Source organism: Salmo salar, chromosome 21 (genome assembly GCF_965601325.2).
Source record: "Salmo salar chromosome 21, fSalSal1, whole genome shotgun sequence".
NCBI lineage: Eukaryota > Metazoa > Chordata > Actinopteri > Salmoniformes > Salmonidae > Salmo > Salmo salar.
Window position 1 is genome coordinate 15,841,947 of NC_138311.1, and position 14,088 is coordinate 15,856,034.

Genomic DNA, 14,088 nt, shown 5'->3' on the forward strand with positions numbered 1-14,088 from the left:
AGAGCAGAGGGTAGCAGAGGCATACAGACATCCATAGATCCTATATTTATTTCTACTTATAACAAGTAAATGCAATACAAACCCACGGTTACTACCCAAAATATCTAAATGACAGAAACAGGAGTAAGAGAAAGGGGAAGAGAGAAAGAAGGACAGACTGACTTTGCCCTAAATGGCACCCCATTTCCTATGTAGTGCACTACTTTTGACGAGAGCCTGAAGGGAACCTGGTCAAAAGTAGTACACTATAAAGGGAATAGGGTGCCATTTGGGATACATCTGCCCTGTTCAGTCTCTTGGCACTAGTCAGGGCAGACAGGTGGAGGCTGGAGAGGGTTGCAATAATACCTAGATGAAATCCTTTTCCTTCATGAATCATTTATCATTCCACCAGGGCTTGCCCTGTGTCGGGTTTCAGACCAAGAGGGAGCTCAACTGAGCTCAGTGTGTCGGACTTCATATCCTGTATCCACATTACAAGGTAGCTGGCCACACTGGCTTTAGAAGTCACTGGATGCATCTGAAATTTCACCCTACTATTCCATGTACAGTGGACTACATTTGACCAGGGCCCATACTCCTCTGGTCAAAAGTAGGGCACTTTATAAGGAATTGGGTGCCAACTGGAACACAGACACTGACAATCCTGGCTGATTAACACTGAAAAGGCTAGAGGCACATGGGGAGGAGTATTTGTAAAAACATCCATTGGGAACTGCTATTTCCTTGTAAAAATGAGAAATACTTTATTACAGAGCAATACTTACTCAGCTCCCAACCATCTGTTAGGAAATACAAATGGAATCAGTCATCAAACACAAGATGTTTGAAGTGTTTCCAACTTGTCGTGTGGTGAGCAACACCAAGGGAGCCAGGCATCCTGGTGCTAGTATTTTTGTCAACACCGTAGTGCCAGTAAATCCCAGAGAGCCCAGTCACACACTGTACTGTATGTGTGGCATCATCACCCTCCATGTCCCTTTCCACATCCCTGTTTCTCCTCTTTTTCGAAACAACACAAAGCAAAGGGAACAGCTGATTTATGCATCTGACCAGAGGTAAGAAAGAACAGAAGAGATAAGATGGAAAGGAAAAAAGGAGAGGAGAAACATGACATTCCAAAGTGAGGGAGGAAAGAAAAGGACAGGAGATGACGTGAGAAAGAGGCAGTAGAGTAAAGGATGGTGAGAGAAAGGTAGTATATTTGGTCTTACTGGGTGCTGCATGATGTAGGGCTGGTGAGTAACCCAGGAGGGATTCTGTACCTGGAACATCACACATACACTCTGTAAATATACTAGCACAGGGCAGGCACTGGGGAGGAGCTATTTCAGGAGCTCACACGCCTCTGTGTTTGGCTCAGCACTACATGACTGCAAATGGCACCCTATTCCCTATGTGGCGCACTAAGTTTGACTAGAGCCCCGGTGAAAAATAGTGCACTATATAGAGCACAGGGTGCCATTTGGGACGTAGTACCTCTATACTAGGCAGTGTCAGAGAAAGGCCCGGGAAAATTGTCTAAAGACCCCAGCCACCCAAGCCATAGACCTTTCTCTCTGCTACTGCACGGCAAGCAGTGCCGGAGCGCCAAGTCTGGGACCAAAAGGCTCCTGAACAGCTTCTACCCCCAAGCCATAAGACTGCTGAACAGTTAATCAAATGGCTACCCGGACTATTTGCACTGACTCTCTTGCACTGGCTTTATATACACACACACACACACACACACACACACACACACACACACACACACACACACACACACACACACACACACACACACACACACACACACACACACACACACACACACACACACACACACACACACACACAAAAACATAGCTCTGAGAAAGGCCATAGTGACCTCTCACATCCTGAACCACAATCCTCCAAGGAGAACACTCCAATATAAGTGTCATAAAAGGTTCATAAATACCTGGTCAGTTACAGAAAATGGGTATTATGGGTGTAGATAATAGTAACGCTATTCAAAGTCATGCAAACCCATCTATCCATTGAAATTGAATGAGGTAGATGCCAACCTGGTACGTGGAGAGAGGTGAGATATATGGAGACATGGACGTTTGAGCGATCATCCTGTTTCCGATGCTGTACGGCGACACATAAAATCTGTAGAAGGAAATTCAACTGTTTATAAAGTCCTACAAGATAATAGGAACACTATGGATTTGTTGCAGTGGCTCCTCTTACCCATTTTGCATAGCAGCTGTGGTGGGGTCGTATGTGAGGGTCATTCCAGCCTGGGGACATACAAAATAACAGGAGCTAAAATGAGACGAGCTAACCTAATGAGAATAAACCATACCCTGAGGCAACCTACACACACAAACACATCTCCCCTTGACACCTGTGGACTAACTACAACGTATTTACACTTCATAAATCTGTCCGTTTTTTGGTATAAGATTTAACCTTGACGCATGTTCATTAAAACTGGAGCCAGAATGCCCGCGATAGATGTGCTCCTCCACGTACAGTAATCACACTCCATCCAAAATGCACGCTGAAACGAAAGGGCAGCAGCACTCACCAGTCTAGCGTCGCCGTCTCTAGCCCACGCGCGGCTGTTTTGCACAAATTTATTCTGGCTTTGCCTCTTTTTCTGCCCGCCGTCAGCAAACTTGCACAGCAAGGGCTCCGGTGGCGCTGGAGAGCGAGTGAGAAAGAGAGAGAGAGAAAGGGAACAAAGGGAGAGATAGAGAGGGGGGCTTCACAAACGCTACCATAGTTTGCACGGTGCTGTCTGCATTGCTTACTGTACTGTCAATCAGGCGGCCAGCTCTTGCTGAGCTTGGGAGTGGGCTTTAAGACGCCCGGCTGGGAAACACAGACATCACATTTGGCAGCTGTGGCCCTGTAATCCCTGTCCTCTCCTAAAGGCAGCAGGGCCAGAGGACACTATTTGAGTCAAATAATCCAATTAAATAGCTTAGAGTGGGAAAGAAGGCAGGCAGCTCTCTGGCCACACAAGGCAGCTCTGCACTCTGCCTCTTAGTGCTGGGTCTATGGGGGCCTTATAATGTTGGGTCTATGGGGCCATCGCCACACACATACCCAGTATTATCAGTTGCTTGACCCCTCGCTGCCTGACCACTCAATGTATTGGTTCTCATCCCAATGAACCAACAGGCAATCCATCATTTACTGTAATTTGAAGCTATTTAATAAAAGTGCTAACCCTTGAGAGCAGTGCTGCTGCTCAAAGAGCGAAAATAACTGATTTGTAGAAATCGGTCTCTTACCAGGAACTCCAGGTGGTGTCTTAATAAACTTCCCGTTGAAGTGAGAGATAACCGCATCACATTTATCCGTCGACTCCATCCTGAAATATGCAGGTTAAATGAAGTTAAATCAATTCCATGATATATACTGCAGAATCACACGGTGGCATCCTAGAGTGCTTTATGTTTAAGAGTGAATACAAATGCAGCCTTTCCATAAAATGTAGTTTATTTTAAAGATCAATATAGTGGACTTTTATCTGGGTTGGCAGGTCTTAGAGTACACTTGAGGTTCATATATATTCATATATTTGATATAGTAAAGGGACTTGACAACACACCCTCTCATAGACAGACATGTCTATGGTTCATAAATAGTGTTGCTAATTTGTGAATCAAACCCTTTTTAGATTGGTCTAGTGTCCTGTTATGCGAGCTTGAAAGGAGGCGGCCCCCATTAACACTATAATTACGCCCTTCTCAACAGAATGCATGCTCTCTCCCTTTGTTCCCTTTCTCTCGCGTTCTCTCTCTCTCTCTCCCTCTCTCGCGCGCCACCGGACCCCTAGGATCAACAGCTAACCGCACTGTGTTCACTCAACCTCTCTTGTGAAAAACTGAATTAAAATAAGTGGAAATACAATAAACACTTTTATTGCAAACGAATGGGCTGTCGCTATAATCAACCTAATGGGCACACACTGGTTGAATCAACGTGTCTCCACGTCACTTCAATGGAATTACATCCAACCAACGTAGAATATAAATTGAATTGACGTCTATGCCCAGTGGGAAGCCATGTATTGTTGGGAATTTTTGATTATGTGATATAAACGTTAAGCCTGATCTCAGATCTGTTTGTGCACTTGTAAACTCCATTGCTGGCCTTGCGAATACATTTGCATAACAAGGAGTGACAAGGAGTTGGCATAATAGCACAAACTCACACTATCAATTTCTGTCATGTGGATAAAAAAAGTAATTCGGGAATGTTGGGGTTGTGACTCCTGTTCATTCTACAACTACGGTACGTGGTCATTTAGAATAGAATACGTTCATTCTACAACTACGGTACGTGGTCATTTAGAATAGAATACGTTCATTCTACAACTACAGTACGTGGTCATTTAGAATAGAATACGTTCATTCTACAACTACAGTACGTGGTCATTTAGAATAGAATACGTTCATTCTACAACTACAGTACGTGGTCATTTAGAATAGAATACGTTCATTCTACAACTACGGTACGTGGTCATTTAGAATAGAATACGTTCATTCTACAACTACAGTACGTGGTCATTTAGAATAGAATACGTTCATTCTACAACTACGGTACGTGGTCATTTAGAATAGAATACGTTCATTCTACAACTACAGTACGTGGTCATTTAGAATAGAATACGTTCATTCTACAACTACAGTACGTGGTCATTTAGAATAGAATACGTTCATTCTACAACTACGGTACGTGGTCATTTAGAATAGAATACGTTCATTCTACAACTACAGTACGTGGTCATTTAGAATAGAATACGTTCATTCTACAACTACAGTACGTGGTCATTTAGAATAGAATACGTTCATTCTACAACTACAGTACGTGGTCATTTAGAATAGAATACGTTCATTCTACAACTACAGTACGTGGTCATTTAGAATAGAATACGTTCATTCTACAACTACAGTACGTGGTCATTTAGAATAGAATACGTTCATTCTACAACTACAGTACGTGGTCATTTAGAATAGAATACGTTCATTCTACAACTACGGTACGTGGTCATTTAGAATAGAATACGTTCATTCTACAACTACAGTACGTGGTCATTTAGAATAGAATACGTTCATTCTACAACTACAGTACGTGGTCATTTAGAATAGAATACGTTCATTCTACAACTACAGTACGTGGTCATTTAGAATAGAATACGTTCATTCTACAACTACAGTACGTGGTCATTTAGAATAGAATACGTTCATTCTACAACTACAGTACGTGGTCATTTAGAATAGAATACGTTCATTCTACAACTACGGTACGTGGTCATTTAGAATAGAATACGTTCATTCTACAACTACAGTACGTGGTCATTTAGAATAGAATACGTTCATTCTACAACTACGGTACGTGGTCATTTAGAATAGAATACGTTCATTCTACAACTACAGTACGTGGTCATTTAGAATAGAATACGTTCATTCTACAACTACAGTACGTGGTCATTTAGAATAGAATACGTTCATTCTACAACTACGGTACGTGGTCATTTAGAATAGAATACGTTCATTCTACAACTACAGTACGTGGTCATTTAGAATAGAATACGTTCATTCTACAACTACAGTACGTGGTCATTTAGAATAGAATACGTTCATTTTTGAGCACAGTATGCCAGAGGCTGACCTCGCAAAGCCCACTCCTCTACTGGCTCCATTGGAGTCCCTCAGTATCCGGGTAGAGATGACCTGGCCAAACGGTTTCAGCATGTTTTCCAGCTCCTGCTCGTCCATTGACAGCGGCAGGTTGGAGATATACAGGTTGGTGGGATCTTGTTCTTGTTGCTGCGCGGTGATATAAAGACAGGAAACATTAAAGGTGTTAATGACATGACACACCTGGAAAAACACCAACATCTCAAACATTCCAACTCAATCTCTTTATTGACATTCATTTCAGTTTCAGGCACGGCAGGTATGAGGGAGGATTTGGATTCTGTTTCAACGTAGTTTATCCAGAGATCACCAGAACTGCTTACACAGTCATATCCCATGAATAATTCCTTCTCCCTGTCCGAGTCCCAAATTGCACCCTATTGCTTTTAGTGCACTACTTTTGACCAGGGCCCATAGGGCTCAAAAAGTAGTGCACTGTAGAGGAAATGGGCAGCTGCTTTTAGCAACGCTGGTTTATTTACACTAGCCTTGCACGCAATTGTGGGAAGCCAGAAGTTATTATTAATATTATTCATAAACAGACGTTCCATTTCTCTCTGCTTACCTCAATCCTGTACGTGTGCCATACTGTATGTGCACAAACAAGGAATAACTTGTGGGTGACTTATTTTTGACATGGTAAGCAGAGAGGAAGTGGGTCTACAACAGACCCACGTTTGGAAAGTCTGTTTAATAATACTTTCCTTTAGAGCAGTGGTCACCAACCTTTTCTGAGTCAAGATCACTTTCTGAGTCAAAATGCATGCCGAGATCTACCGCTCTGATTTTTTATTAACGTGACTTAAAAAATGTAAGCCTATGCAACATTAACCAATTAAAAACAGTTCTGTAGCAATGAGGTTTGTGCAGTAATTTATAGGCCCAATACAGTATCACTGCATATTGGCTATGCTTGAATTGCCCTGCCAATGTTGATGTTCTCAGACCATTTTGAAATTATATTTAAAAAAATGTGGTATATAATCACACTGGTAATTGATCTTTTGTTGTATTACTTGTGAGGCATAGCTGACTGAGCATAGTAATTAGATGTATTTTACTGGAATGATGGCCTGCATCTGATGGTCAGTCTGAGGGGAGGGAGGAAACAGCGGCGAGGCTGTCTCTCATCCGACTCACCGTCCCTCCGCTCTCCCTCCCTCCGCTGAGAAACGGGGACACAGTCTTCCAGGTGATGGCGAAACTCAAGTCGAACAGCATTATCTTTGCATCATGCACCAATTCATGTTGTTACTCCTATGACCAGAGAAAGTAAAATATTCCTCAATATTAAAAAAGACACAAGCCGCTAATAATAACAAAGCAAGCTTATGGGAACACTTTGCTGTACTTATGAATTGCAGCTGCAGTGCCGGTTGTAGTGTGAGTGGAAGTAGGGAGAAGGCGCATTTTATGGCTTATAAAAATGTTGAACAAAGTTTGGGCAGTGCTGAATAACAATTTAAACGTGCGCTTACTCATAAAAACAGCAGCTCTTTTCTGTATTAGTTGTCTCTCTGTAGTCGTGGTTTTACAAGTTTGGAAGTCTTACAGCATCAACTTTGTTGTGCGTTCAAGGTTTCTTTTTACAGTCTATGGCTCGAGGAAACTGTGCAGACACGGTGATCTGAGCTATCTGATTGGCCAGCGGCAGGCCTTATAGTTGCACACGATTTGCTCTCTTGGCCTTCGTTGTAGGTGGAGTTCTACCGTCAGACATATGAAATGGTTCCAAATGGGCTCACTTTTGCCTTCCCCGCGCTATGGCTGCTGAATCAAGTGCACATACCTCCAACAGCGCGAAAAGGCTTTATCGTTCTTTACAGAAATGTTTGGTGTTCGATGAGGAATGTCTTGGAGATTGCATTGGTGACCACTCCTTTAGATACTTTGTCTTAAATTCCCCCCGTTTTAAGGACCAGCAGTCCAGCCCACCGGCACAGTAAGTTGAAATTGAATTTGATTTAACTTCTGGCTTCCCGTGGACTGTTCCGTTTTTTTTTTTGCAACGCAATTGCGAGCAACACTAGTGTAAATACACCAGCGTCGCTAAAAGAAGCTAGGGAATAGGGTGCCATTTTGAATACACATTCTGAGATCCATCTGACTACCGTGATTGGGTTAACCCTGGCCATGATGTCTCTCTCCCGCTTTGCCGTCTTTGTCTGCCTGTGTTTTTAGCTAATAAAGGGTCACCATGAATAGTGATGAGTAGTGATTTGCATGCAGCCCAGGGCTGGTTGAGACCCACATTAGCTGATTTCTTCCTGTATTTCAATAGCATCAGCAGAAACATAAGACACAGTTACGGGTCCCCGGGGAGCAGCCGCTCACCATTAATATTCATCAGTGTCCTGCTGTATTCAGAGCTAGCCTAACACTAAAGTAATACGCTGACAGAAAAAACAACATCCAACTATTAGGAACAATGAATTGGCCCCACACAGAAAAGAACAGCAGAGCATAGCCACACCCAGAACATGTGTTGAATCAGAGGGGTTGGTGAGGAGGTAAGGGTGAGATCGATGGCTAGGCGAAGGGAGGAGTGTGTTTCAGGACTCAGCAGCACCAGGGCTCAGAGTGTGTGTGTGTGTGTGTGTGTGTGTGTGTGTGTGTGTGTGTGTGTGTGGGTGCTGCTGTAATAACTCTAAAGAGCTCTCTGGAATGGAAAGAGGGGTCAGCAACACTCCTCCCTGTTCACCACACAAACACACCTTTGTTTTACTATCCTTGTGGGGACCCCAAAAAATGTCCCATTCAAAATCCTAATTTCCCTTAACCTAACCTTAAACCCAAAACTCTAACCCTAATCCTAAAACTAAACCTAACCTGAAACATTTTACATTTTAGTCATTTAGCAGACGCTCTTATCCAGAGCGACTTACAGTAGTGAATGCATACATTTCATAGATTTCATACATTTTTTCCATAACCCCTAAGCCTAAAAAAAAACGTTTTCCTTGTGGGGACCCGGCGTAATGTCCCCACTTGTCCGAATTTTCCTTGTTTTGCTATCCTTGTGAGGACTTCTGGTCCCCACAAGGATAATCAAAACCAAACAACACACACACACACACACACACACACACACACACGCACACACGCACACACACACTAATTATATTCAAGCGCCAAAAGACTGCCTTATCTAAAGGGTAATGGTGAAGCGTTCATCCAGTTAAATGGGCTTTAGAGATGTAATATCGAATAGGCCACATAGATCCACTCAGATAGCAGGCTGCCTACATTATGTGTTAAAACATGGGAAGTAGGGAATAGTCAACACACAACCTGTATTCCACAGGGAATTTGACTAGTAATATAGTCAATGGATCAAAGGAAGGGGTTGAGTGTCGGATAATTTCCACATGGTTTACCCGTGATGAGTCATCCCGAATAGGAGTTCTCTTAGTATAAGCCCCGGCTAACTACTAATTCCGTCATCATCTGAGAGAAATTAGAGAGAAGAAAGCCTTCCTGTGCGTGTGGAGCGGCTCTTAAAACGCAGGGACCAAAATTTGGCAGCGAGATAAGACATCTGTTTGTGCAGCAGTGAATGGGGTCAACAGCAAAACAGTCAGTCATTAGAAGTCATGTGACCGAGGCGTGCTCACCGAGGGCCAGTGGCGGGCTGATGGGAGGGGATGGGGGTGGGGTAGAGGGGAGTGTTTGCTTGTCTAGCCTGAGAGGGAGTCCCTCCAAATGGTGTGCTTAGGGCACAGGGTTATTACTATGGTCATCTGTTTATGTCCAAAATAAGTAGTGAAGTAGAGCTTCCTCATCCGTCAACACTAGAGGATGTTTACTAGTCAATCCAAAACAAGTTTATGCACACATTATTAAGGATGTTATTTGTATCATCCAATGCTATTGATATATGATATACTCTTCTGCAACATGTTAGTATGTCAAATCAAATTGTATTAGTCACATGCGCCGAATACAACAGGTGTAGACCTTACAGTGAAATGCTTACTTATGAGCCCTTAACCAACAATGCAGTTTAAAAAAAAGTATGGATAAGAAATAAAAGTAACAAGTAAATCAAGAGCAGCAGTAAAAGAACAATAGCGAGACTATATACAGGGGTGTACCGGTATAGAGTCAATGTGCGGGGGCACTGGTTAGTTGAGGTAATATGTACATGTAGGTAGAGTTATTAAAGGGACTATGCATAGATGATAACAACAGAGAGTAGCAGCGGTGTAAAAGAGGGGGGGGGGGCAGTGATGCAACCAGTCAGGATGCTCTCGATGGTGCAGCTGTAGAACCTTTGAGGATCTGAGGACCCATGTCAAATCTTTTCAGTCTCCTGAGGGGGAATAGGTTTAGTTATGCCCTTTGTTTACAATTGTCTTGGTGTGCTTGGACTATGTTAGCTTGTTGGTGATGTAGACAAGTAACTTGAAGCTCTCAACCTGCTCCACTGTAGGCCCCGTAGATGAGAATGGGGGCGTGCTTGGTCCTCTTTTTCCTGTAGTCCACAATCATCTCCTTTGTCTTGATCACGTTGAGGGAGTGGTTGTTGTCCTGGCACCACACGGCCAGGTCTCTGACCTCCCTATAGGCTGTCTCGTCATTGTCAGTGATCAGGCCCACCACTGTTGTGTCATCGGCAAACTTAATGATGGTGTTGGAGTCGTGCCTGACCGTGCAGTCATGAGTGAACAGGGAGTACAGGAGGGGACTGAGCACACACCCCTGAGGGGCCCCTGTGTTGAGGATCAGCGTGGGGGATGTGTTGTTACCTACCCTTACCACCTGGGGGTGGCCCATCAGGAAGTCCAGGATCCAGTTGCAGAGGGAGGTGTTTAGTCCCAGTGTCCTTAGTTTATTGATGATCTTTGAGGGCACTATGGTGTTGAACGCTGAGCTGTAGTCAATTAATAGCATTCTCACATAGCTGTTCCTTTTGTCCAGGTGGGAAAGGGCAGTGTGGAGTGCAATAGAGATTGCATCATCTGTAGATCTGTTGGGGCGGTATGCAAATGGAGTGGTTTCTGGGATAATGGTGTTGATGTGAGCCATGACCAGCCTTTCAAAGCACTTCATGGCTACAGACGTGAGTGCTACGGGTCGGTAGTCATTTAGGCAGGTTACCTTAATGTTCTTGGGCACAGGCACTATGGTGGTCTGCTTAAAACAGGTTGGTATTACAAACTCAGACAGGGAGAGGTTGAAAATGTCAGTGAAGACACCTGTTTAAAGGTCTTATTCGCATCGGCTGCGGAGAGCGTGATCACAGTCTTCCGGAACAGCTGGTGCTCTCATGCATGTTTCAGTGTTATTTTCCTCGAAGCAAGCATAGAATTAGTTTAGCTCATCTGGTAGGCTTGTGTCACTGGGCAGCTCTCGGCTGTGCTTCCCTTTGTAGTCTGCAATGGTTTGCAAGCCCTGCCACATCCGACGAGTGTCAGAGCCGGTGTAGTACGATTCGATCTTAGTCCTGTATTGACACTTTGCCTGTTTGATGGTTCGTCAGAGGGCATAGCGGATTTCTTATAAGCTTCCGGGTTAGAGTCCCGCTCTTTGAAAGCAGCAGCTATAGCCTTTAGCTCAGTGCGGATGTTGCCTGTAATCCATGGCTTCTGGTTGGGGTATGTACGTAAGGTCACTGTGGAGATGACGTCATCGATGCACTTATTGATGAAGCCAATGACTGATGTGGTGTACTCCTCAATGCCATCGGAGGAATCCCGGAACATATTCTAGTCTGTGCTAGCAAAACAGTCCTGTAGATTAGCATCTGCGTCATCTGACCACTTTTTTATTGATCTAGTCACTGGTGCTTCCTGCTTTAATTTTAGCTTGTAAGCAGGAATCAGGTGGATAGAATTATGGTCAGATTTGCCAAATGGAGGGCGAGGGAGGCTTTGTATGCGTCTCTGTGTGTGGAGTAAAGGTGGTCCAGAGTTTTTTTTCCCTCTGATTGCACATTTTAACATACTGATAGAAATTTGGTAATAATGGATTTAAGTTTCCCTGCATTAAAGTCCCCGGCTACTATGAGCGCCACCTCTGGGTGTGCGTTTTCTTGTTTGCTTATGGCGGAAAACAGCTCATTCAATGCTGGTGGAATGTAAACAGCTACGAAAAATACAGACGAAAACTCTCTAGGTAGATAATTGGTCTACAGCTGATCATGAAATACTCTACCTCAGGCGAGCAATAGCTCGAGACTTCCTCAGATATCGTGCAACAGCTGTTATTTACAAAAATAGATAGTCCGTCGCCCCTTGTCTTACCAGACGCCGCTGTCCTATCCTGCCGGTACGGCCTATAACCAGCCAGCTGTATGTTGATAGTGTCGTCGTTCAGCCACGACTCCGTGAAGCATAAGATATTACCGTTTTGAATGTCCCGTTGGTAGTTTAATCTCCCGCGTAGGTCATCTATTTTATTCTCCAAAGATTGCACGTTTGCTAGCAGAATGGAAGGAAGTGGGGATTTATTTGATCGCCTATGAATTCTCAGAAGGCAGCCTGCCCTCTGGCCCCTTTTCCTCCAACTTCCTCTTCATGTAAATCACAGGGATCTGGGCCTGTTCCCGAGAAAGCAGCATATCGTTCGCCTCGTCAGACTCGTTAAAGGAAAAAAAGGATACTGCCAGTCCGTGGTGAGTAATCACAGTCCTGATGTCCAGAAGTTATTTTCGGTCATAAGAGACGGCAATGGCAACATTATGTACAAAATAAGTAAAAAAATAAGTTATAAACAACACAAATAAACAGACAAAAAAACACAATCGGTTGGGGGCACGTAAAACGTCTGCTTTCTTCCCCGACGCCATGTGATAATATAAGTATGCATGCATCTACGAAAAGGAACCAACCTAACCGTGATTCATCCATGGGAATACCATTAGGAGAACATTTTCAACAGGAAACCCTTATGCTGACTTTCCACCCACCTGCCTTTGAAATAATAATCAGTGAATGCCTTTTGAATGGTGCCCAGGCAGAGAAAAAAAACACTTTCAGGAAAAAGGACGTTTGCTTGGAGTGTCCATTAAGCCCAAGCAAGTCCTTGTAATAATGAGAAAACATAAACTGAAAAGGCTGACTTTTTAATGGCCTTTACCTTGAACAATGCCTATATTAAACTTAGGCATGCCCTACAAAACAGCTTTATTTTAATTAAAAGTTAAACAGGTGCACGGAGGGATGTCAAGAAGCTGCAGAGATTCACGGGGGAATATAATTTCTAGGATTCTTGTTCAGACTTTTCAGGCCTGATTTCCACAAATTTAACTGGCTGAGTTGCCATGACAACCTCCAATTATTTACTTCCCTTTCTTCTGTCCAAGAATGTAAACTACATTGTTCAAAGTTATTACAGGGCCTGCTACCCCTTTGAAGACCAACAATGTGAAATCTCTGCCCAATTGACTCCCACCAGAAACTGGCCTCAAAACTGTGGCAGCCTTACTGAGCTCAGTCGACCTGACGCATAAGACTTTCAAAGGACATTCTATAACAGGGCAAACTAGCTACACGTACCCTGATCATAGCCCTTTCATTACAGGCAGTCTAGTTAGCCAGGCCTTTTTAAAGTGACACAAACTGGTGTGACTTCAGGGAGTACTGCTGCACCAAGCTCGATCGGTTACACACAAGATGCAAGGCTCATGACTCATGCTTCTCAAACTAAGATCTATCTCACCACCTTGTCTTATTCATAGTGTCAGGTTACTTTTACCCTTTTTTCCTTCCAAATTTCCACAGCAATACTTCCAGAAGCTTGAAAGAGAAACTAATGGCTCATTTAATGTATACACTTTACTTCTTCACACTATAAACTGGAAAATATGTTTATGCAAGCACATGATTTTCCAGTAATTACGGAAAAGTCTGTGAGACATGAATATTCGGCACTGTGTCAAAAAGCAGCCCAGCCTTCACCTGTCTTGCCTAAAGCCAAGGCGATCAAACTTGTCTCAGTGCCAGGCTGTACTTGAACCTATTTAAGACTTTCTAAACCTGGAACCCCGTTGATTTACATTTACATCTATCATCTTTGGATGTAGAGAGAGGACACGGGAAAGTATATTTCCCAACAATTAGTGCCTTGGTTGGTTGTGCCTGAAAGTCCGATTGGCCGGAGCTGGCTTTGGAAAGGCTAGCGTAAATAAGCCCTTTGAGCAGACGAGATGAGCCTCCTTTAGATAATACACACTGGCTGCGTCTCAAATGGCACCCTATTCCCTATGTTGTGCACTACACTAAATAGGGAATAGGAATCCATTTTGGGACGCAGCCACTGACTGCCCTATGAGCCTCCTTTAGAAAGGAGACACTGAGCCCTCTCTGCTCCTGCTGAAGCTTAGACACACGTCCCCAGAGAGGATTCCTTCTTCAGCACGTCACCCTGTTGTCATCGCAGCGTATCATCAGCCTGTCCTCTC

General features: G+C 43.7%; 1 protein-coding gene across 6 annotated transcripts in view; it reads right to left on the reverse strand.

The window, feature by feature from the left end:
* LOC106581710 (RNA-binding motif, single-stranded-interacting protein 1) overlaps nucleotides 1-14,088 on the reverse strand; it is a 71,557-nt gene that overhangs the window by 14,745 nt on the left and 42,724 nt on the right. For all 6 annotated transcript variants that reach the window (XM_045704463.2, XM_045704464.2, XM_045704459.2 and 3 more), the window contains exons 5-10: nucleotides 5,656-5,813; nucleotides 3,270-3,349; nucleotides 2,558-2,673; nucleotides 2,218-2,267; nucleotides 2,049-2,136; nucleotides 1,215-1,265 (exon numbers count right to left, since the gene is read on the reverse strand). In XM_045704463.2, the coding sequence (XP_045560419.1) occupies nucleotides 1,215-1,265; nucleotides 2,049-2,136; nucleotides 2,218-2,267; nucleotides 2,558-2,673; nucleotides 3,270-3,349; nucleotides 5,656-5,813 (543 nt within the window). The remainder of the gene's footprint in view (nucleotides 1-1,214; nucleotides 1,266-2,048; nucleotides 2,137-2,217; nucleotides 2,268-2,557; nucleotides 2,674-3,269; nucleotides 3,350-5,655; nucleotides 5,814-14,088) is intronic.